This window comes from Pezoporus wallicus, unplaced genomic scaffold, assembly GCF_028554395.1.
Source record: "Pezoporus wallicus isolate ANWC-B61680 ecotype Strahan unplaced genomic scaffold, APGP_CSIRO_Pwel_v1 contig_6966, whole genome shotgun sequence".
NCBI lineage: Eukaryota > Metazoa > Chordata > Aves > Psittaciformes > Psittacidae > Pezoporus > Pezoporus wallicus.
In genome coordinates this window covers 3,831,803-3,857,156 of record NW_026639746.1, presented here as the reverse complement: position 1 = coordinate 3,857,156, position 25,354 = coordinate 3,831,803, and the positions used below count along the sequence as shown (strand labels likewise).

The 25,354-nt window shown below is 36.1% G+C and overlaps 1 protein-coding gene across 3 annotated transcripts in view; it reads right to left on the bottom strand.

The window, feature by feature from the left end:
• Positions 1–25,354, bottom strand: part of POT1 (protection of telomeres 1) — a 66,285-nt gene that overhangs the window by 4,006 nt on the left and 36,925 nt on the right. For all 3 annotated transcript variants that reach the window (XM_057415754.1, XM_057415756.1, XM_057415755.1), the window contains 9 exons: positions 21,135–21,290; positions 15,075–15,235; positions 13,358–13,446; positions 12,221–12,265; positions 11,798–11,954; positions 7,862–8,067; positions 5,004–5,139; positions 1,882–1,979; positions 231–322 (listed from right to left, as the gene is read on the bottom strand). In XM_057415754.1, the coding sequence (XP_057271737.1) occupies positions 231–322; positions 1,882–1,979; positions 5,004–5,139; positions 7,862–8,067; positions 11,798–11,954; positions 12,221–12,265; positions 13,358–13,446; positions 15,075–15,235; positions 21,135–21,290 (1,140 nt within the window). The remainder of the gene's footprint in view (positions 1–230; positions 323–1,881; positions 1,980–5,003; positions 5,140–7,861; positions 8,068–11,797; positions 11,955–12,220; positions 12,266–13,357; positions 13,447–15,074; positions 15,236–21,134; positions 21,291–25,354) is intronic.

Sequence of the window (25,354 nt, the reverse complement as noted above, 5' to 3'; positions counted from 1 at the left end):
CATCTTCAACCCCAAATTAGAGATGTAGGAAGTAATGACCAGCTCTGGTTACTAAAAATTACATTCCATATATCTTCATTGATGGACATTACAGCACTTGCACCTGTCCTTGCAAAACACTGCAGGTAACATAGAATGAATATTTCTGTACATACACTTGCTATTTTGAAAACCAGTAAAATCCAAAGCCACATAATCTGTACAGTCTACTTTTACCTATATTTACTTACATAGTCAAGAAGGTATGCATCTAGTGCTCCTGTTCCATCAACCAGTGTAAACTTCATAATAAAAACATACTGGAGTGGCTCAATGCCTAAAACTGAATTTAAAAGAAAAATGATCAATTTGTGTCTTAGAATCAGTACGCAAGACAAACTATAACAACTCAAGCTGACAATAGTCTTCCTTTAACAGAAACTGACTTTGAAGACTGCCATTAAAAGTATAAATTGAGAAGCCAAAAAAAAAAAAAGGCTCTGAATAGCAAGAAGTGGTTTGTATTTTGAGAGTGCATTGCAATCTGCCTAGAAACACTTCAACAGATCAGTCTATGAACACAGAGAATTTTTTTTTTAAGCACTTATTCTCATCCTAGTAAAAGAAATGCTAATATTTGCTTAGATCTTAGATACTACCTTGGTAGGTTCCTCCTCCTCCTTTTATCCACTGAAGATTAAAGGAGACTTGTTCTTAATTCAGTGATAGTAAGCTGCCATTCCACCTGAAAACATATCTTCTGAGGAAAAAAATTCTTTCATATGATGCAGTAAAAACTACCAGGCAAAGCCTTATTCAGGAAAACTGCTGGCAGTTCTGAAAACATTCCAACATACGTAAATGACTGTAGTCATTCTCTCACTGGCAGCAGTAACTGTCATGCTGCAAACACAGAATATCTTAAACATCCAAAGTTATTGCAACTCTTCATCAGTCTTTTCTGGGTACATCTATTTAAACTGGCTAGTCATTTTATGTTCAACTGATCTGATATACTTGCAGGTTACAATTAATCTGAAAATAGAGATGATAAAAGAGTACTAAATAAAAAATAGTTTAAATGCAGAAAGCATTTAATGAATATTGCTTTCATTTTGAGAATTAAATGTCAATTGCAGATGCTGTAACACTGCCAGTTATTTTTTATTTTTATTTAAGCAAATATAACAGTTCATTTAAGAGAATCACTGTACTGCTCGAATAGTTTTTTTCTTTAATAAAACTTCTACTAAGCTTAGATACTACTAGATATTACAAATTAGTATGTTAGAACATGAATGGATAAGCATGAGAACATTCCTTTTCTTTAATGTGAAGTTTTAAGCTCTATTTTATGTTCAGCATTTGAATGTATTGCCTACATAAAGTAACACAAAGCATGTAACACATGTGCTACAGTGTAATTCCTTTAATTTAAATATTATTTCTTGCAGACTCTCTGGAATATGCTTAGGATCAATTATGCTTACAGAAGAAAAAAACGTCTAACTTGCAATAGCCATCTTTAGGTCACAAAAAATATATCTTCAAAAGGAAAAGCAAGACTAACTTTTAGGACTGCAAGCATGTACAAGTTTAAAACTGACATCTGCAACCAAAAATTCATCACATTTGTGATGTGCCACAATACATGTTACTAGGGACACCTATGGTAAAGGAAACTAACATGTAAAATCATTTAATTAATAGTGTGACAGTTTCAAAAGGAAACATATTATTTTAACTGGTAAAGGTGAATTAATTTTACAGCGTCATGCTCAAACATAACCATAAATGACATACTTCCTGTACAAAACTGTAACCCAGAAACCAAACCACTTCACATAAACACTTCAGAATCAAGGCACAACAGTAGTTCAGGACAATAACACGTCAACTGACCTTGTGCTATTTCAGTTGGTTCCCATGATGGTTGTTGTTTTTCTGCTACCATGGAACTTAGACTCTTGATAGGCTTTGGAGTTGAACACTGCTTGCACCTAGCATTTAAAACAAGATACTGAGACTAAGCAAACACTGATTTGTTTATACTAGAAGTTTCTGCACAGGAAAAAAAAAAAAAAAGAAATCTGATTTTCTTTTTGATTTGCACTCAGTGGGAGTGCAAAAGTATTTTTATTGCTGTTTAAAATAACTGTTTTACCAGATAAACGAGCTTTAGACCACACCAAACCCCTTAATACTCCTTTTGAATTATCCCTGCAGAGAAATAAAATGTTGGTCTGGAAAAGATCACCTCGGTGAACAGGAGGGAGGAAAACTGTGTATCTAAGGTGAGAGAGTCAGGGTTGTTCAGCCTGGAGAAGAGAAGGCTCTGGGGAGACTTTAGAACAGCCTTCCATTACCTAAAGGGGGACGGTAAGAAATGTGGGGAGAGGCTTTTTACAAGGCTGTGTAGTGATAGGTCAAAGGAGAATGGCTTTAAACTGAAAGAGGGTAGATTCAGATTGGGCATTAGTAAGAAGTTCTTTACTGTGAGGGTGGTGAGGCCCTGGCACAGGCTGCCCAGAGAAGCTGTTGCTGCCCCATCCCTGGCAGTGTTCAAGGCCAGGTTAGATGGCGCTTTGAGCAATCTGGTCTAGTGGAAAGTACCCCTGCCCACGGCAGGAGGGCTGAAACTAGCTGATCTTTAAGTCCCTTCCAACCCAAACTATTCTACGATTATAAGATCACTACATTGCTAAATATACATTCATATGCCACCACTTTGCTGTTTATCAATACAAACAACACCTAACTTTGTAAAAGCAGGAACGAATCTGAATTTGTAGCACACTAAAAACACAACAAGGTTAGAAGAGAAATTTGGCTTTACGCATGTTAAAAAATATTAACTATGAGTTATTAAAACAATGTTTCTTATTACTTGTATTTACAACAGTAATTATAAATTTTACATGAGACACAGCAAATGTTGTAAGTGGATAAAAATGTTGGAGAACTGTATTTAACATTGTTCTCATTTGCCTCAAGGAATAAAATTACCGAACAACTATTATTTTTTCCAAATTAAGCTGTTGCACTAGTATATTACAGTTAGAACAAACCAGACATTTTTTACCTTTTAGAATTAGATGCAAAATGTGTCATAAAAATCAAAAGCACTGGTTTTGTTCAAGTGATATAAAGTCAAGCTCAATGAAGCTACTTTTTTTCCTTTAAAAAACCCACCAAACTTCAATACAGTAACTGAGCCAGGGAATTTTTTATATGCACGTGTGTTTATGATTTTTATATTTATATATGAATACGCATGCATATATGCACACGCATAAATACTTATACAGTTATCCAAGCTCACTGCTATAGCAAAAATAAATTTGCATTTCATTACACTATCCAGAATCTTTTTTAGACTTCGCTAAATATATGCTAGTGATAAAAAAAGCACATGGAACAAAGCTCTGAGCTGTCACCATTCTTGTGAGGCTCTTTCGTAAACATCCTATAAACAATCATGGAGTATGTTCTAGAGAGTTGGTTTCTACAATACAGCCATTTAAACAGAAAACATCTGAAGGCAAATTGTCCTTAGCTGGGAAAATACATGGATTATGAAAGTGCAAGGGGAAATAGTTTGTACTGGTGATCAGTCTCAGTAGGAATACCTATATATTGTCTTTATTTAAAAAAATACCTGTAAACGGCCAAAAGAGCAAAACAATATATGGCAAAGAGAAATAATTATATGCATTCAGTTTTATCAGGGCCTTATGGGAAACTTTAGGGTCATGTGAAACATGCAGTATTTCTGCACAGAAATTTTTTTACTGCTTACAGGACTGAAGTAGTGCAACTCTGCTCTGCTTGAACTTACTAGAATTGCTGGGAAGGAGGACTCAATAGCTTGCATGAAGTAGATTCCCATACCTGAGCTTGGTAAATGCATGCTGCTGTGTGTGGGAGAACATACTACTGCTAGCTCTCATTGAGCAGGAGCACCGTATTGCATAACATGGCTCCAATACCAGACCTAGATGGATGTACCATATTGCACAGCCTTGGATCTGTGGAATTTAGAACCCCCCTGAAGTTGTCTTACAGTGACTGATAGCCACAAATAGGTAAGGCACTTCATAGTGTTGTGGATCTCAATAAATGTCAAATGGTTAGAAAAGGCTGTCCAAAATCACAGAATCACAGAATGGTTTGGGTTTGAAAGGAGTTCAAAGCTCATCTAGTCCAACCTCCTGCAATGAGCAGGAACATCTTCGACTAGATCAGGTTGCCCAGAACCACATCCAGCCTGGCCTTGAATGTCACCAGGGATGGTGCATTTACCACCAATTTGGGCAACCCATTCCAGTATTTTACCATCCTCATGGTAAATAATTTCTTCCTCAAGTCCAGCCTGAATCTCCCCTCTTTTAGTCTAAAATCAGCACCCCTTGTCCTATCACAACAGGCCCTGAAAATCCCTTATTTCTTCCCAAACCCAAGCTTTCTCAACACTAAGAATAAGAGAGAATGAGATGTGGATTGACAGCCTGAAATTATTTCCTAGGTCTCTACTTAAATATCGTGCGTGTACAAAAAACCGCCAGCATACAATTTTAAACAAACAAATGTATTGACTTTAGCCTAATGTGTAAGACCAGAAAATGTATTTAATGTATTTTTCTGGCCAGAAAATGGAAGATATGGACTAAAAGTGGACTATTAAGGAATTCTGCAGCCTAAAGAGGTTCACATGTGTGTTTTTGTCTCTGTAGCATACTGCCGTACCCTCACCTCACAGGGAAGACTGAACCTGGGACACTGCATCATTAAGGTCATAAAACTTATAGAGCAAGATAAAGCCCAGTTGCAGTTGAGTCCTTTGAAACAAAGTAGTAGTATGGCACTTCATCCCTGAGCTTAGTACTGATGATCACATTATGTAATCTGCATCAAAGAATCTTTGGGTAAGTTATGCCTTGAGCACCGTGTTTTGAATTACTGAAAAAACCTGAATCTATTTATTACTGCTGCTACTAAAATATCAACAAATACTTTTAACCTACCCATAATATTTTATGTTCCCTTGGAAAAGAAAAGGAACTGAAAGATCTAATAAGTCAAGATCATGTTCTGTGGATCTCACAGGAATAACACATTTAAATTTCTTTGTAAGCTTCCAGATTTCTTTTAATGTTCCACCTATTAAAAAAAAAGAAAAACATAGTGGGTTTTTTGAAACTGTAATCAAGAATAAATCAAACAACTTGCAGTTCCTGGCTAGTAAGATACTGATTTCAGGACCTTCAACAGAAATTGAGATCCACTATTGAGAACTGAGAAATTGATCCATTACCTTCTCACTCCTACTCAACAACAGACTCAATAAAGAATCAAAGATGGACATTAATGAGAGCAGATACCTTAATATCTTCCTCATAGCTATCATTGCAACCATGAAGTTGTATTTAGTTAGCATCATCTTCATATAACTTCTACTATGATTTTACCAGCAACTTAGAGAGAAAAAAAAACAAACTATTTGCAATTGCTCCTAAAATCTATTAATTTTTAAGTAGCAGTTTATGAAAAAGTAATAATTCAACCATGTCATAACTGACATGAGGTGGGAAACGCAGAACAACCAAATTTCATGCTAATTTGAGTGCCACTAAACTGGGGCCATGCTATGAACACAGAAGAAATTTAACATACTAACAGCTGGTATCCTAAGATTTTCCAGTTCCAGTGACAGGAAAAGGTTCAAATTTATTGTAAGTCACAGAATAACCTGCCTTCTGTCTCTATAGTATGGACTGCAGAACTGATTAAAGAATCTTTTTGACATTTCAGCAATTCAGTGGAAATGTGGTTAAATTTATTAATTTAAAACATAGAGAGCAGTTATTTGGACGTAGTTTAATAAAAATATATGATTTAATCAGCTTGTGAACAACAGCTAAAAAAGAGAGCAAGCTGTTTTAAAATAAATGTATTCTACAACTGTGTTGTTTACCACTAACTATAAGGTGCTTCAAAGAATTTATGACAAATAATTAGGACACTGGATTGTAAAATATTTATCACATATACTTATTACCTGTGCAATACAAGTGACAAGAAAATAAAATCAATAAAATTGTATTATTACTGGTGATTGAAAAATGCACAGCAGGAAACATCTTCAATAAACTTAACTTCTAGTAAAACAAACAAAAAAAAAACCCAAAGAAAACAGAGGCACAAATATTTGAAATGGCTTCCCAAAACGTTATAAAATAAAGGTCCTCCAAGTACAGTGAGACATATAAAGCCTCTCATGTATACTTGAACTCTCATTCAAGGGATTAACATACAAAACTCAGTTTTAACTGACATGGCTAAAAGGTCTCTAGAGTTTCAAATTTGCTGTAGTAAGAAGCTACATCAAGCAAATGTATTCTGGCTTCTAAGAGACTGGCATAAACCACAGAAAATTGGCAAGGATTGATAATGGCATGAATCACAGCGATCTCACATACAAATAATGAGGATACGCAAGAGTGTTAATCTTCATGTTAACTGTAACAGTTCAACAAGTTTGTAGCAATGGTTATAGATTCCCCTCACTCCCTGTGGAGGGCCACATAAAATTCTGTCCATTACCCAACTATTTACTCAATTCCAGCCCAAAAGATGCCAAACACTCAAAAAGAAGTCCTTGCTTCAGCATCATGATTATAAGAAAGAATACTGTGTTACAGAAGAGCAAATTGCTTGTGTTTATCAAATGGGCAGAATCTAGACTACATCTGTCTAATAAAAGTCATATGTTTGGCATTTGAGGGTTGTCTGTATCTGGAAAAGTGCTGGGAAAATTTCTATGGGGACTTCAAAATCTCCACCTCAAAAATTTTAGAGATAAATATTAAAATGGCATGTGGCTTCATGACCAGTGCTCTGGGAAAAGCATGAAAACACTCATTATGCCTTTTCCTTGTGCTCCAATATAAAGCATGTGTATCCACATACAGAAATACTTAGCTGCTGGCACTTCAATACTCGAAAAAAAAATCTACCAAGATTTATATATATATGGGGGGAGGGGTATTTTAGGAACACACAGTAGAAATAGATTATTTTTTCTTTTGTTTTCACAAAGATAAGGTTAGATTGAGGAAAAAAAAAGGAAATAAAACAAAAATCCAGCTTGGAACATAAAATGTCTAAAACAAAGCAACTATCAGAAGTAGTTGACTCTAGAACAACTATAAAACAGAACTATAAAACAGAAGGGGTTTTGTCATTGACCCTTACACAAAGGGCCACCTGACATATTCACACCACCACTTCAGCACAACTGAAGACTTTGTTTTAAACTCAGAATGGTGCTATATACAATTGTTTTCTATTCAAAACATTCCTTATTACTGCTAAATTGCTTTGTTTAAACAGTCAGTGGCTATTTTCGTCCCCCGAGGAAATCTCATAAAAACCAAAAATACTTCCTGCTGCAAGAAGCTCTATTAGTCTGAAACAACACTGACATCCAGAGGCTGACAAAGTTAATTCTAGGCTTGCATTATCAGAAGCTTTCAAAAAACTTTTCCACATTAATACTAAAAAGTTGTTTTTTTTCTTTTTGAAGACTCTGAGTTCTCAAATCAGAACTGAGAAAACAGTAAGCACAGCTAGAAAAAAAAACAGAGATGTTAATTTTAGCAGAAACAATAGTAAAATTATTGGTATAAAGTAGATCATGTAAGATTTTCACAGATGACTTTTTGCTGTTTGCACAACAGTAACTTAAAGTTCCAGTTGTTTGGTTTTGAAGACACCTTTATGATCATCTCTACTTGAATACAACTTCAACATATCTTAAGTTTATATATGCTCAGAGTGGACACCCTGTTGTAGGAAGTGATATATTTGCAATTTGTCTTACCTTCTATCATAAGCAATGAATTTTTAGGATCTTGAAGAATTTCTTCATGCCTTACAAAATGGATAGCTATTTTCCTTTGTTTCTGGTCTTGTGTAGTCCACATTGCAGAATCATACCAGGATGTGTTGTGTAATTCTGGGTTTGGAGCAGGAATGGCAGATCCTTGTAAAATCAAGGCCAACTCATCTCCATGTGGAACATCTTGCCTAAAACAATTTCCAAAGTGAGTAAGTAAACTCTAAAAGCTTCTCCTTAGGCAATGTAGCAACAAGGACAATAGCACTCTGAATAAATATTAAAACATAAGAGTTAAAGTATATACAGGAAAAATAACTGGTTTATATCAGCTTAGACATTTGTGGTTGTATAGCAAATTATGACAAGAGAATTAATTTTTGTGTTAATAAATTCTCTAAGTAATCTAATTTTAAGATTATGGCGCAGAGGCAGCCTTGCGACTTCATCCACATGTATGTAAATCCATGCAAGAAAATAAACTATATAAGCTTTATATGATTTCAGTTGGGCCTGAATCCATATTAAAAGGGCCACATAAATGCATACCATTTCAGTAGAGTGGAAAGACTGTAAGTTCATATAATTTCAAGTTTTATGCTCTAGCCTATTTTATTTTGCATATCTGGTGGGTTCGGAAGGACAGGCACACAATAGCTTCATGTATGTCCTGCAAAGGGAAAATCTGCAACTCCGCACCACCACAGTTTCTTTCTTATTCCGTTAGAATGTACCATTTGTACATTTCCAGTTGTTACTCAGAGAAATAATGCAGGTCATTCAAAATTTTACCAATATTGCCACCAACAGGCAAAAAGCCAGTGGTTGGCACACAAAAATGCCTTTGAATGTTTTCTCCTAAGCAAGACAGCGCTTCAGGAATATGAACCGTGATAAAAAGACAATGAAAAAGCTATTTCAGAAATCACTGAAAGAAAGTAGGTGCCAAGCTTCAGAGTTGACTTCTGCAGATTATTCTGACAATTTCACTTTCAAACCTAAGAGCAGCTGCTTCCACCAGTAAGCAGGATAATTCCTGCCTCTGAAACCAGATGGTGATAATTCTTCTGCTGTGACTACAGAACTGGCACACAAGAGGTCTTCCGGGACCTGAACTTTCATTTCATGAACACAGTGCTGTTCATGTGAACTCTTTCCACTTGTGTTCCTGGATTACTATTTTAAATGCAACAGCATTAGACCTAACATAACAGGCCATCTTTCTAGATATACTCATTAAACTCTTCCAGCCTCTACAGCCAGCCTGTAGATTTCCTGCAGAGGCAGGAATGGAATGAATTGGTTTTGAACTAAGCTACACATGAGGGTGGAAACTTTCATAATGTGGACACATTAATAAAACTATCCACATATATTGATATTTTGCTATTTACAGAGAAACTTCCAGTCAAAGTCTAAAAAAACCAAAAATAAATCTCTCAAGGATTTTATATGCCAGGTGTTATGTGCATCTTACTGCACCAAGTGTTAAAGAATCAAACTTGTATTGAACGTCATTAGTTCATACTAACACAGCATACGCTAAAACAGGAAACAACTTCTCCCCCAGCAGAACATGTAGGAGAGAACTATGTCTCTAAATGTTTCCTTCCTGGGCCTCTTAACTCACCCAAATCCAGGCTGCAGTACAGATCCACTAATTTTCACTTTGGCATAAGGATAAAGTTCATACAGAACAAAAAAATTCTATAAATTGTATCTGCTTATTACAGAGTTGGCAAATATATCAAGAAAGTAAGGAAAGTAGGAGAGATAGTAATTTTCTCCTTTTTATACCTGGTAATAACGACCATGTATGCTGTGAAAATGATGAAGTATTTCCTCTTACATTAGCAACCAAGAGAATGTTATAACAACACCTGATAAGGACCAATATTGTTAAAGGGGCAAGCATACGACTTAGCATCCAGAGAAGGATAGTAGAGGCATTTTCTTGTCTCAGTAATATTTGTATGTAACATATTTTCACTGTACAAAAAATTTTAAAAGGTTAGGAGAATGCTACCATGCCATCTTTTAAGGAAAAGAGTAGTTTAATTTCACCAGTAACAATAAAACTGCTTGCTTGGGACAGATGCTAGGCTAAGTCAGGCAAAAATAGTGACACAGGATTCAGATGATCAAGAATAGGACTGTATCACATCACTCAGTAGTTTAATCAAAACCAGGCCATTTCAAACAGACTTAGAATCATAGAATCACAGAATAGTCAGGGTTGGAAAGGACCTTAAGATCATCCAGTTCAACACCCCCTCCCTGCCATTGGCAGGGAGCTCTCACACTAAACCATGCTACCCAAGGCTCTCTCCAACCTGGCCTTGAACACTGCCATTCACAACCTCCCTGGGCAACCCATTCCAGTGCCTCACCACCCTTACAATAAATAATTTCTTCCTTATACCCAATTTGAACTTCCCCTGTTTAAGTTTTAACCTATTACCCCTTGTCCTGTTACAACAGCTCCTAACAAGTAGTCCATTCCCAGCATCCCTATAGCCCCCCGTTCAGGTACTGGAAGGCTGCTATGAGGTCTCCACGCAGCCTTCTCTTCTCCAGGCTGAAGAGCCCCAACTTCCTCAGCCTATCTTCATACAGGAGGTGCTCCAGTCCCCTGATCATCCTCGTGGCCCTCCTCTGGACTTGTTCCAACAGTTCCATGTCCTTTTTATGTCGAGGACACTAGAACTGCACACAATACTCCAGGTGAGGTCTCACAAGAGCAGAGTAGAGGGGCAGGATCACCTCCTTCAACCTGCTGGTCACAATCCTTTTGATGCAGCCCAGGATACGGTTGGCTTTCTGGGCTGCAAGCGCACACTGAAGCCGGCTCATGTCCATTTTCTCATCAACCAGCACCCCCAAGTCCTTCTCTGCAGAGCTGCTCTGAATCTCTTCTCTGCCCAACCTGTAGCTGTGCCTGGGATTGCTCTGACTCAGGTGTAGGACCTTGTACTTGGCATGGTTAAACTTCATGAGGTTGGCATCAGCCCACCTCACAAGCGTGTCAAGGTCCCTCTGAATGGCATTCCTTCCCTCCAGCGTATCAACCAAACCACACAGCTTGGTGTCATCAGCAGACTTGCTGAGGGTGCACTCAATCCCACTGTCCATGTCAGCGACAAAGATGTTAAACAAGACCGGTCCCAACACCGATCCCTGAGGGACACCACTCGTTACTGGTCTCCAGCTCGACACTGAGCCATTGACCACAACTCTTTGTGTGCAGCCATCCAGCCAGTTCTTTATCCACTGAGTGGTCCACCTATCAAATTGATGTCTCTCCAATTTAGAGATGAGGATGTGGTGTGGGACAGTGTCAAACACTTTGCAAAAGTCCAGGTAGATGACATCAACTGCTCTACCCCTGTCCATCAGTTCTGTAGCCCCATCATAGAAGGCCACCAAACTGGTCAAACTTTCTTTCATTTTTAGAAAAGCAATGATAAAACGGTCAGTGAGTTGACCCAGGTCAGAAAAAAAGACAAAATACCAAGGTTAATGGTATTTCCCTGGTATTTTTGGATCTAGAAAATATGCCCTCTCTGGAAGATACACTTCAGTGAAAGATACTTTTTTCATTCATTTGGAGACTACGATACCTTTTTGCATATCCTATTTCAAATCTACAATATAACTTCAATATGGGAAAAACTGCACTGCTAAATCTGAAAAGAAAGAAAACTTCTTTCTTCAAAAGCACTCAAAGGACTCTGTAAAAAAGGAACAAATCTGATATTTTCAAATTTTCCTATTACCGGTGAGTTTCAAATCTTTGCTCAAAATGAAATACATTTACATTCAGCTCATGTTACACAAAAAAGATGAAAATACACTAAAAATTTAGACATCCCAAAACCTACAGAACAATTCATAATTGCTTTTATTGTGTGAAACACTTACAAAGAGTTGCATTTGGAACAACGAAGTTTAACAGCCTGATAGAGCTTCTGGGGTTTATAAGTTCCCAGCTTTGCTCTAATGCGGTACTGCTGAGGAGCCGCGCTGCTCAGAATGGTTTTCAGTTCTGTGTTATTCAGATCCAGATGACTCGTTAATACTGTAAAATAATGAAGACAAAACAAAAAAAGCTGTGCATACCTATTAAACACCATAATATGTGTAAGATGGGAAATGGCCATTCCAAGTATGCATTTTCTCTTACTGTCCAGCTTCCCTTCCCAGTTACAGCCTCAATTTATCAATATAACATGCTACTACAGTCTTTCAGGTAAATCACAACAAATGTTGTTGAGCTGATGTCTCAAAAATATTTTTGTTATTTAGTAAAAGTAAAATCTATGTTTAGGTCAAAATGTTTCCTACCTGTAACAGGTAACTGCTGATACCTCTTCAAGTCTGATTCAAAATCTAAAATAAAGAAGAATTACCTAATTATTTTCATTCCTTCTTTACCATGTGGGCACACAAAAACAGATAAGACAGGCAGACAGACACATATATAAAACCAAAAGCTGAACAAAGGAAAATGAAGATCCCAATAATGTATGGAAACAATACTGCAAAAGGAAAATGCAAAGTAAGCAGCAAACATTAATTATGAAAAGTTAATATATTTGAGGAGAAATTAGTGTATACATTAAAAAAGCAATGCCCATCAAAATGAACACTTTTCAAATGCATACTGTGAATGATACTGCTAACATAAACTGTATTTATTTCCCTGTAATCCCTCTGGACAAGAGCATAAACACATTATTCTAAAAGCACTGTGGACTGCCTAGGGCCTTCTCTGAGCAACCTCTACTACACATGCACAGTACAGTAAATATGTGCAAAATTATTTCTAAATTTGCAGTGTTATGGTCTAGACATCAGGGATTTATTCTTGCCTTTTTTTCAGAAATATCCGTGTCACAGTATGTTAATAATGGCTAAGTACCATATGATTTTAAAAGCTAGAAGCAAAGACGCAAACTATGTGCAAACAGCATTAGGTTTAATTCATTTTTAGTTATTCTGGGTTTAAAATACCACTAGAAGAATAATATGGGAACTGTAGAACTGTCTGTAAAATACTACTTTTCCATGGCATTGCACCTTGCAACTCTGCCACTGAAACAATTTTCCATCCAATGGCTTTACAAGGGCTCCTCAAACAAGCAGCTGTTTAGTAGTGTTTTCAGTGTCTGCCTCTGAGTAATCCCCCTTTAGAGGGAATTAATCAGTGCTTTATAATCTAATATAGTATGAATAAGACAACACCTGTGTTTAATAATTTATTCACTGCCTCCTATGAAAGTATTTTTCCATGTATATGAAAGGCTTCAGCTGCAAGACAGGTTAGGGTAATGTCAATTTCCAGTCCAATAATCCAAAAGAATCCTCTAAAGCTTTGTGTCTGAAACTAACATTATACACTTACAGAAGGAGTAACTGTGATCTTATCTTGACCATGTATGTGTTAGAAGAAACAGCATATCAGCTTTCAATTCTTCCTACCTGCATCACTGTAAAAATAGTCACGTACTTCAACTGAAGACATGCTTTCCATATCCTGACTGTCGGGCAGATCCACCGATTCTAAGAATCTATAAATAAATAAATATTTTATATTCTATGTAAGTCTCTCATATATATATACATACACACATATACTTATATGAAGCCTAGTCTTTATCAATACACAGGTGTAATGTTCAGATATAAATTTTCCAGCTGAGACATAAATTAAATTGAGCTGGAAGTTGCAGGTATGTATATTAATGATGAAGATCAGATACTCCTTTCCAAATAATTTCTGGAACTTTAAACACAATATAGTGTCAAAATAAATCCGTACAGCTGGAAACAGAATTTCTGATTTTGGGTACTTAGCCTTTCCTGAGGAGGGGGAAGGAAGGGAGAGGAGAGAATTTATGACCAGTGGAAGAAGGGGCAGGCCTCTCAGGAGGATCTCAGGATGCCATGAGGTTATGCAGGGAAAAAATTAGAAAGGCCAAAGCCCACCCAGACCTTAACCTGGCTACTGGCATAAAAGGTAACAGAAAATGTTCCTATAAATACATTAGCAACAAAAACAGGGCTAAGGAGGACCGACACACTTTATTGGCTGGAGGACAAATGTAGTGACAAAGGATGAGGAAAAGGCTGAGGTTCTTAATACATTCCTTGCCTCTGTCCTTATAGGAAGGCCAGTTGTTCTCCTGGTATGCAGCCCCCCAAGCTAGAAAACATGCTCAGAATGAAGCCCACATAATCCAAGGGGAAAAGGTCAGCGACCCACTACACCACTTGGATACACACAGGTCTGTAAGGCCAGATGGGATCCATCCAAGGGGACTGAAGGAGCTGGTGGACATGCTCACTGAGCCACTTTCAGTCATTTATCAGCTGTCCTGGCTAACTGGGGAGGTCCATTTGACTGGAGAGGCTGAGGAAACTGGGGGTGTTTATCCTGGAGAAAAGAAGGCTCAGGGGAAACCTTACTGCTCTCTACAACTAGCTGAAAGAAGATTGTAGCAAAGTGGATGTTGGTCTCTCTTCCCAAGTAAGACGTGACAGGACATGAGGAAATGGCTTCAAGCTGAACCACAGAAGGTTTTGACTGGATATTAGAAAGGAAGAATTTCTTCACTGAAAGGGATGTCAAACATTGGAACTGGCTGCCCAAGAAAGGGGCTGAGTCACCATCCCTAGAGGTATTTAAATGGATGTGATGCTTTGGGACATTGTTTAGTGATGAACTTGGCAACATCAGGCTAATGGTCTGACTCAATGATATTAAAGGTCCTTTATAACCTCAAGTATTCTATGATTCTTTATGCATATAACACTGTTCAGTAAAACATTTATATTCTATGACTCATTTTGAGTATCTTTAAGTCTCACCAATTTCAAATGTGCTCCATTTATTTGCTTAACCATAGATTTATCTCTAAAAGATTATATGCCAGTACAGAAGAGAATAAATGTGATAATTATTACAACACTATAGAACAGAAATCTCAATACCTACTGTATTTTAAATTCCAAAAATTAGCCTTTATTTACATAACTCCCCAAATACTCTTCATATCAGTGGTGCTAAAGATGTATGGTGTTCTAGAGCTTCCGGTTCTTACATATTTACATTTCTAATCTCTACAGTTGTTGCATTAGCTTAGAGTTTTCCAGAATCAGCTAGAGAAAAAACCCCACCCCTACATATAGAACTTACGCTTTTAGATCCTTAACATCCGGGTTACTTTCTGGTAAGACTCCTATTCCTCGACCATAACCAGTACCTCCATGAAGATGAAATTCTAGATGTGAGGCATCTTCATTATCAGGACTTGCTTGTTTTGTACGAATACTGTAAATTCTCAGAAAACTTCCAATCTGGGAAAAAAAAAAAAAAAAATATTGGTTGCTTACTTGGACTGAATCACATAACAGCTGAGAATTTCAGGGACCTCTGGAGAGTGCCTAGTACGACCCCCATGCCCAGAGCAGAATCAACTAGAGCAGGCTTCTTCAGTCTGTCTCCAGCTGGGCTTTGAGTGTTTCTGAAGATGAAGACCCCAAAACCTCTCTGGGTGATCTGTTTGCTTTGCTTTATCAGACAGCATTAGTGGCAGCAAAGGCTGATTCAGAACCAGCACAAGCGTTCTTACCGATTCCCAAGTAGACTTCAAAATACAGATCAAACGAGCCAATATATTCCTTTCCTGAGGGCACAATTTGTCTTCTATATTCACAACACAGCCCTCTGGAGACTGCCATGCTGTGATTTCTCCATGTATGCTCACACTCAGCAGTTGATCTCATGTCCATTACCATGCATGGGCTATTATCTGTTCATGTTTACATGCAAACACATCTGCTTACCCAGATTTCTTTATCTTGTCTTACATTACGGGTAAGATTTTTTTTCTACACCAGGATACAAGGCAACATGTTACAAATTCAAAAATTCTGGCACTGATCTTAACTCTGTTAGATTTTGTCCTTGGGTACATGGAGCACATCTTGTTTTGCTTAGAATCACTTTTGTGTTCTCTAAAACAGTTTGTCAAGTTATACAAATGGACTTAGGCTAACTTATACAAGTACCTATTAAGAAAGAAGTTATGGAGGCATGAACATCAAATACATCTTTAACTTTGCTTTTATTTCAAAAAACAACTCCCACTATGCCTCCCTCTCACCTCCCCGAAAGCCTAAACCCAAACCAAGGTTCTAAAGGTAGACAATCTGGAGACTTAATTACATAGTTAATTTTCCTTCAATGTGTCTTAAAAGCCTTTGAATCAAATTAACTAGCACCCAAACCCTTTTTCTAAAGTATAACCTGAGATCCAGCTGATAGATGGCAAGCTACACATTCAATAACCTGAATTTATGTTCACTCTAAGTATCTGTAAATTGCTCTATACAAATGATGAATTACTTTAAATTTAGTTCAATCAACATTAATATTACAGCAGAATTCTGTTAAATCTTACTTCTGTTTCAGCTCCTGCTTTAACCTGTAGAAACCTAAAAAGTATCCCTATTAGACTGGATTGGCCAGGCCCTAGTACGACATTTATAAATGAATATATATATACATAAAAGCAGTTAAGCAACATTTATTCTAGAATCCTTCTCTGCATCAAGGAACAGGCTATGAGTATATAATGCTGGTACCAAATTGCTCTTTTAAACAATAATCACACTGAAAAAGGCAGCATACTTTCAAACTGAGGCACCAGGGACATAAGAAGCACACTTCAACCTGCACCTATTTTGCTTCTAGCATGGAGCTCTTATAAGAGTTTTAGTTGATCTGCATCATTAAGGGGCTGCTCATTTTGTTCATTCAAAGTGTATCAACATGACAGCTTGTGCATTTCGGTGGCAGTTCAGAGGCTTATCTAAAGCCTTTTTTTATCTTACTCAGGTGTGAAATTTCATTTAATTATGTTGAATATTCAAAAATGCAAGGGACAGTTGTATTGTAAAACTGATCTGGTGACTATGATAACTGCATTTGGAGAAAGCCTTTTTTTTTTTTTTAAGTTCTTAGCAAAGTTCAACTTATCAAACAACCTTATGTCAATTTAATTGTGTCAAAATATTCCCCCCCCCCCCCCCAGTAATTTATATATAAGTGGGAAAAAGTTGATTATAATTGAAGAACTTTTTTTTTCAAAAACCATGTACGAAAAGTATTTACTATTTACTGTATGCAAAAACATAAAACATTAAACATGGGAGGAGAGAGTCCAGAAGGCAAGAATACAAAGTGCTGGGTTTGTCTTCTAGAGTCGTGTGCTGAAATTTATGCAAGAAGCCAGCCAAACTGCATGTCTTACTGTCCCGAGATTTATGACTTTAAAAATATCTTCCTAGTGCAGTTTCTGTGAGCTCCTTTGGGAGGCAGCATTGCTTACTGTTAACAGGGTGAGCAAATGTTACCGCTGAAAATGTTACCGTATTTCTGTTGTTTACAGAATGCCTGCAGACCGAGTACACTTCATCTACCTGACTGAGAAGAAATTATAACCTTCATTAAAGTAAACAGCATGATTTACAGAGCCACATCTAAAATCTACTACAAAACCAACTCCTTACTTGACTACAGCAGTTCTGCTTATGAATTACCCACCTCATTTAAAGCAAGTTCAGTTAAAATGAAATTAAAGCAGTAAGGACACATTTCTTGCAGCAATATGAAATAGAATAAGACTCTATTTGCAGTCTAATTCAAGTATGACTATTTTAAGAATAAATATTAAGGTTAAAAGAAAAATTAAGAAGTTGCATATGCAGTTCCCTGTAGTTAGTCAAATAAAACAACTTCCTAATTTATACCAAAAATTCCCTTAATTATTTCAAAAAATATAGGGTTGCATTAATTTTTAAGGCACTGATGAATTTGGAACAGTCATTTATCATGGTAGTTAAATGTTCACATCTGGCCACAAAGAACTCATGACAAGAGGCTGTCTTTATTTACAGGAATCACTTAAAATAATCTGTACTAATTTTATGCCTATTTTATGGCTTATTATATTCAATGACATTTCTCTGTCATAATTTCATCATATCAACAGTCTTAATTTTATTGACTAGATTGTGCCCAACTTTTTGCAAATGACAGGAAGCATATACACAGCACATGGGTACAGTCCTTTGTAATAAAAAATATCAATGTAAAACCATTAAAGGGTTTGGAGGACTTGGGGGTGGGATGGTGGTGTGGTTTGTTGTTTTTTTTTCCTCTTTTAATGAGTACAAAGACGGAAGAGGGGAAAATACCATGGACAGGTCCAAAGAATGCTATCCAGGCCTGAAAAGTAGGAAGCTAGAAGTTATTGCAGTCATGTAACTCATTTAAGTTGCATGTTGGAAACGTGACTCAGACACCTGAAAAGCAAACAAGGCTTCTTAGTCCAAAGTACTATCAAAAAAAGATATTACACTGTATACAGAAGGAGGAACAGCTGAAAATATTCTAATTCTGCATTTGAAGACACATAACATGAAGCAAATACTGTGGACCTATGAACTAGGATTGGTATGCATACTCAAGCTTAGTTGTTTTAATTGTACTCTACAGAAAATGCAAGGCAACACAAAAATGATGGTATCAAGCCACAAGAGGACAGGATCACATATTCAGTGAATGACAATACATAAGGAAATTTCTAAGCCACTGTAGACAGTTGGACCCCTGCAGTGCGCTGAGTGAGCACTGATGCTCACTCACCTTGATGCTTACCATCTAGCAAAATGCCACAGATGGAGAAACCCATGGCACAGTTCTGTTGCAATGCCAGTGAATCCTGAGACCCTCTGGAAACATCAGGATGAGAAAAGCTAAGAATAATGAACTACAGCCTATGAGGAGCAACTGTACCCTGAAGAGTTAGTTGCAGGCTGGGGTTCCTAGAGTAAAGAGAAAGCTTCATGCACTCCAGGTAGCCAGAGGAAGAGGGAAATTCAGGAAAAAGCAGTGATCATCAGTGTCTCTGCTTAGCAGCTCCTGCTGTTGTCTTTATGCCTCAGGAAATAATTTCCTTCAGAGATGAGATTTCTGAAAATTCTGTTTGTGTTCTGTTAAGGCATCAAATGTTGAAAGCCACAATCTTGCCCAGCAGGAAATGGAGGCAAATAAATATAGGGGACAAAAAGTCTACTTACAGTATCAACTCTAGTGTTCCTTCAGTATTACTAAAGTTCCCTCCACTGAAAATTGTAAATATTATTTGACTGTTTCAGAAAATGGGATGAAATGCTCCTGTCTTCAGTGTTCTCTGGATAGATAATCCAAAGAGTGAGCTTTTAACAAACTCTTGTAGGAATATCCCTGACACTGTGCTCCAGGATTTGCTAAAATTTCACTATAATACATTACATATGTTCTCTAGACTAGTAGTGCTTACTCAGATCTTCCTTGTCTGAATATTTTTTTTTCCTCTCCAATCTACTCTTCTTAGTATCAAGGCTGCGTAAAACTGATTGTTCCTACATAAAACATAATTTCAGAGCTGCAACTGTCATTGCAAATGGTACATGATAATATGGTAGAGTGTAACCTAACACTTCGATAACAATTTACATTAAAAAAGGCAATTTTAAGCTACTGTCAAATGCAGAAGAAACATGAAAAATAGTGTACTTTTATTATTTCTGAAGCCATAAGCTGGCAAAGCATTTACTACAGTTTCTGTCCACAGCGTTCTCTGCATTCACGTTCAGGAAGGTGCACATGCACACACCAAACACTCTAGCTTTATACACCTACATAAACGATTTCTTAAAAAATTTTCACATAACATGACCCTGGAATAAATATTAATCAGGTTAATATAGAGTATTTCAAATATACTTTCTCATGACATAACATTATTTCTACCAGTATTTTAAACCAAATCTCTCATTAAATTATCTATTTTAGGAAAAGCCACCCCAAATTCTGTTACCTTTAGATTATTCTGTGAAATAAAATTAATTGCACATATTGCAAGTTGAACATACGAAATCTTCCTGAAGTTTAACTGTTAAAGATCAGTGCTTTTTCTTTAATGACTTCATTAAGACAATCCACTAAAAAGCAGTGTTAAAAAATGATCTAACTTATACATCTTGCATGAGTGAAACTACTGCAACTTTGGACACAGCCAGGAGAACAGTCCATGTTGCTAAGTAGGTCAAACTAGGTTTGTTACTTTCCTTTCACATTAGAGCTTCTGCTACACAGTGCAGTATACAGCAAAGCCACAGATGCTTTAGAGGTAAGAAAGAAAAGGTTCATAGAAAAGAAAGACAGCTGATGAAGATATCCTATGTGAGAGATATTCAACAGGGATTCCTGAATACAAATGGGAGAGTGCAGTAAAGGGAGTATCACCAGATACTCAAGAAAATATGTTTTATTACTTTTTTCCTTTAGTTTTCAAAAGACACTGCTTCACTGGAATATCAGCTGATATTTATATCAATAGATTACATCAGATAGCAAGAGAAAAATTCTGGAAAAGAAAATGCGAGTAATGAAATACTTCTGTGACTGAGTTTTGTTATGAATTCTTACACAAGGGCAACTTATTTTGCTATCATTTACTTATGAACAAGCATTAATATATCAAATTGATTTCATGTCTGCTGATAGTCCCAGCCTAACAATGATTATCACTTACCTTTATTTTCTGGTAAACTCCTTAAAAATGATGCTTGGGTACACTGGGGAAAGCATAAAATGAAAGATGTATTCTTTGCTAATTTACTGTATTCATAAGCAAGATGGCAGTATTGTTGAAGATCAAATGTTTAATTATGTTGTTGTTTTCTCTATCTAAGCATAATCAGCATTACTGACACACTAAATGAAGATTGCACTGCAAATTGCAGAAGTTTATAGAACAGAAAATCTTTTATTGACTTTAGAATTACTGGCCTTTTTGGGGACTACAAGTTTAACCCCACTTTATATAATTTAAAAAATTAAAGCATAGAATACATTTTCTGAGTGCATTATTTTCACAGAATTCTATATGGTATTGCAGTGTCTGAAAAGAACTGCTTAATTGGAAGATTTTTTTTTCATGGCAATTTTAGGATAATGAGGCTGTTTCACACATGTTGAAGGGATTTTGCATTCAAACAAAAGGTATGGGAAATACAATGAGATATAAAGGCGAACATCTGAAATGAATTAACAGTGTAACTGAATTGATACATTTTCTGAAGTGCATTCTAAGCAGAAAATAGGCCACAAAATGAGAGTTAGAAAAATCAAACAGTACATTACCTTAAGTGATCTTGCCAGATGTACATGGTTGTCATAAACTAGAATGTCTACTGTTAGATTTTGCAGCCGACGAAGAAGAACTTTTTCTCCTTCCAGGTCCCTTGCTTCCACAGGAACCTTCCATGTTGGGTAGGGACATTTTGTGCCATCCCATACCTACAATGCAGAAGAACTATTTCAATATACCCAGAATACTGAAGATTGAGATTGTAAATAACTTTTTTTTGACAAATTTGTTGTTTGATTTGTAATTGATAGCAATAAGAAATCTTAACTGGAGTATTAAAGTCCTTAAATAACTTAAATTTGATTTTATTATTTTTAATTATCATTCCTTAGAGAGTATAAAATATCCCTTACAGAGAATCTGATCAAGTGTTAAGACCTGGGATTTGTTCATATTATTATTAATAATAAATAATAACAATAACAACAATAAAATCTGTGCTAGCAAAACCTCAATTGTTTATCCAGCAGTTACAACCATTAGAATTCTTCATATGCAGAACTGTCTATATTTAATATTTTAATCCTGATATAGGGTGTTTTTTAACCACTGTAGCTGCAGCATATGAAGACTGTGTACACAGCATGTACTCCCTTAATTACTGAATCTCCTGCATCACTATAAACTGCCAGTTATCCAGATCATGTTAGAAAAAAAAAAAAAAAATCAGTATTTAACATATATTTAATTACAAGCATTATAAAAATTGTTTGCCTAAAGCCAAGTTCTTGATACACTTAAGTACTGAAATATCAGTAAGAGTTATTTTTGAGCTATCAAAGTTATTGTGAAAAAAGTAAGATTACCAACAGACTGGAACCTGAATCTTAATACTTAAACCAGACATTAAAATTTCAGTGGTAACTGCTTATGGTTCTGTAAACTGTGGTTTCCTGAGTTCCTGATGATAGTCTCTTCTCAGAGACAAGATAAATAATGGTGAAATACTGGCACAGAAATAGAAAAAATCTAGAGGCATTTGGACTATAAGACTTCAGTGCTGCATTTCATAGCATTTCCTGCATATAAATTCAACAGAAGCTAATTTTCAGACAGTTTATGATACCAAGGCATTTTGTCCCATGAGTCAGGTGCTGTAGAGGGGGAGAAGAAAAGACAAAACTTCATTTTTAAAGGGTTTCTACCCCTTATGCTTAACTGCGGTGGATCAAAGATCCACAGGAAAAGACCTAAGAATCAGCAGAGTCATGTGCAAATACACTGATAATAACTCATGGTTGAAATACTCATCCAAATCAAGAGATAAAAGGGGAAACTGTTCAGTGAAAATGTCCCACAACATTAATTTAATGTTCCCAAATAAGAGTGTATTCTGAAGGACTCAGATGGTCAGGACAAGGTGGTACATGCTGCCATAGATTAAAAAAAAAAAAAAAAAAAAATCTATTATATTCTGATCCTGTACCATGAAATGCTTAAAACCACCTTTGAAAGACAGGTTGTCCACTGTTTGAACTATCAAACCTTCTCCAGAACTGGGCTTGAGAAACACAGACTTAGTGCACATGCATTATGAATTTAGTCACTTGGACAAAATAAAGAAGTTTGTTAAGTTTCCCATTATTTTTCAACTGGCTTTACTTGGGACACTTCGGTAATTTCACATTTAGGAGATCAATCTGACAAATGGATTGCTGAATGTTTCCTGTGAAATTCAAGGATGACTACTTAGCTTTAAAATGTCCTTTGACAGAGGAACTAACGAGGCTAGTGTTGGGGCACCTTTTGGTGGAATTTATAAGCCAGAAAACTTTCTTTATCAGAAAAAGAAAATCCTTAGGAAAGTATGTGGAGACAGTGTTCTCACGGGAGAATGGATAATTGGTACATAAACTCTGAATAATCCTGAAAGATACAGCAAGGCCGTGAGAGGTCCAAGGAAGCTTAAGCAAGCAAGATAAGAAGAAGCTAGAATTCACTGATGTAATGAGAACTGTGGACTGTTGGCAAGCTTTCGAGGTCAAGTTCCCACACCTGTGCTTAACCAATTATATGCTAGTTGCAAAGGGTCTTCAGGACATGTATCCAATCATAATATGCCAAATCACTGTAAGTGCATGTAAGAAATACTATTTAAGGGGTTAAGGCTTTGTAATAAATGGCTTTTTGTCTGATCATATTGATCTCTGACTGAGTCCATGTATTTTCTGCGGCAAAAGTAGTTGGCTTTGTTTTTTATTTGTACAATTATTAGCTCTCTACCTCAGGAACTTGCCAGCTTCACTGTACTCAAATTATGGATGAAAACACAAGAGCCCTGGCTTCAAAAACCAAAAGTGGTCTAAAAACCAACACTGATTAAGTTCATTCTGGATAGGAAACAGCAGATGGTTCTATCAGTAGTTATGAACAGACTGGAGCTAAGGAATAGTTAGTGGCAACCTTTGTCCATCACGGTGGGCAAAACACTGAAATGGGAGAGACAATGAAACCTGTTGCTCTCTTCAGCAGAGCAAGCTGTGTGATACAGCTTAATGTCAGCAATTTAACTGACAGACAGAAGGAAAGAAAAGACTAGTAGTAACACTCTTATGAAAGACATAAATGACAGAAGTATTTCTAGCATGAGTTTTTTAGTGTCCATCACTTTCAATAACAAATACTCAGAAAAAGGTAAGTACTAATGCTCTTTATGCCATGTCACCCCCAAGCTGTGCATATCCCAATTTATCAATAATAAAAGTTATGCTATGAGTGATGCACAAAATCACTGAAATTCATTTAAGTTCTTTGAAGCAATCCCCACTAGTTACATGAGCTCAACACTTAAAAATAATCATTATGTTTTATAGTATAATCAACCATTAATATAACTGATATACTTGGAATGACATAATAAATTTAAATCATTATTACAAAACATATAACCAAAATAATACAATATTTAATGACCATTTCAGCTGATACTACATTTGTTGTTTTTCTGTTTCAGTGGGTTTTTTGCTTGTTTGTTTGTTGGGGTTCTTTTTTTCTTTAGCAAATGAAAAAAATAGAGATCTGTCTACAATTTTTAAAAAGGCTTCTTCTATTGTGACCAACATTTGAAATGAGAAAGGGATGCTTGAGAAATGAGGAAATTACCAACAGCCTACCAATGTTAATATACCATTTTTAAGCTTGTCTGATGTATTTTAATATGGATTGAAGTATTAAATATCTTACACCACTAAAAAATATATGGTCAAAGGAATTATGTATCAGAGAAATTGATCTACTGTTGTCCGATATCAAGCTTTTACCTTCCTAAGCCTATCCTAAGTCTTCTCCCCAAGTCATTTATCTTTACTATACAAACCTAACAAAATTGACTTCAGATTTTACAAAGAGGGTAAAGCAATATTAATAATTTACAAAAGCACTTGTCTCTGTCCTTGTAAAGAGTCCTTCAATGCTGAACATATACTTATTAACGAACAACTTCATTACAGTCCAAAGTTCTGAAATTTTACTGGGTCTTATTAAACATCTATTTCATAAGGGATAACTAAATGGAAATGTTTGTAACAGCAGCAAAGCATATTACAGGATGACACTTAAGACTTGTTTCTACATAGTGCAAGCATTTTGCTCTGCACGAGAAAAATCTTTGCTGCTTTAATGAAGGAATAATGAATTGTGCTGTTTCTAAAAATGTTGTAGCAGTACAGCTTAATACATTAGAACCAATAAATAATTTTACGAAGTCATAAAATGAAAATAACAGCCTATTCTTCACTGATATTTTAACAAGCAACTTCTAAAAGAAAAAAAAAAAAGAATTTACAAAGGAATTTCAGAATAACACCAGACTCTTATACCTGGAGCTAAACCCAGGAAAATTACGCAGACCTCCTTTTTACTTAACTGATATTAAGGATCACCCTGGAAAAGATGTGTGGCACTTTGCATTTTATATTTTCAGTGAGCGATGATCCCCAAAGCATTTTTGTACGATTAAAAACAGCTACCCAAAATCAATCCACCAAAATAGGTAATATAATCTATTCCTTAGATAGTGCTACTTACTACATTAACTGTATCCAGCAGATCTAGAAAAGAAGCAACAATTGCTGCTAACTAAAACACAAGGTTGAAATTTAAAACTAACAATATTTTTCAACTTTAAGAAGTCTTGTTATATTTATCTACAAATGTTTGTGAAATGCTGATCCATAACAATGCCACCTTACAAAACCTCCGTAAAGAAATGTAT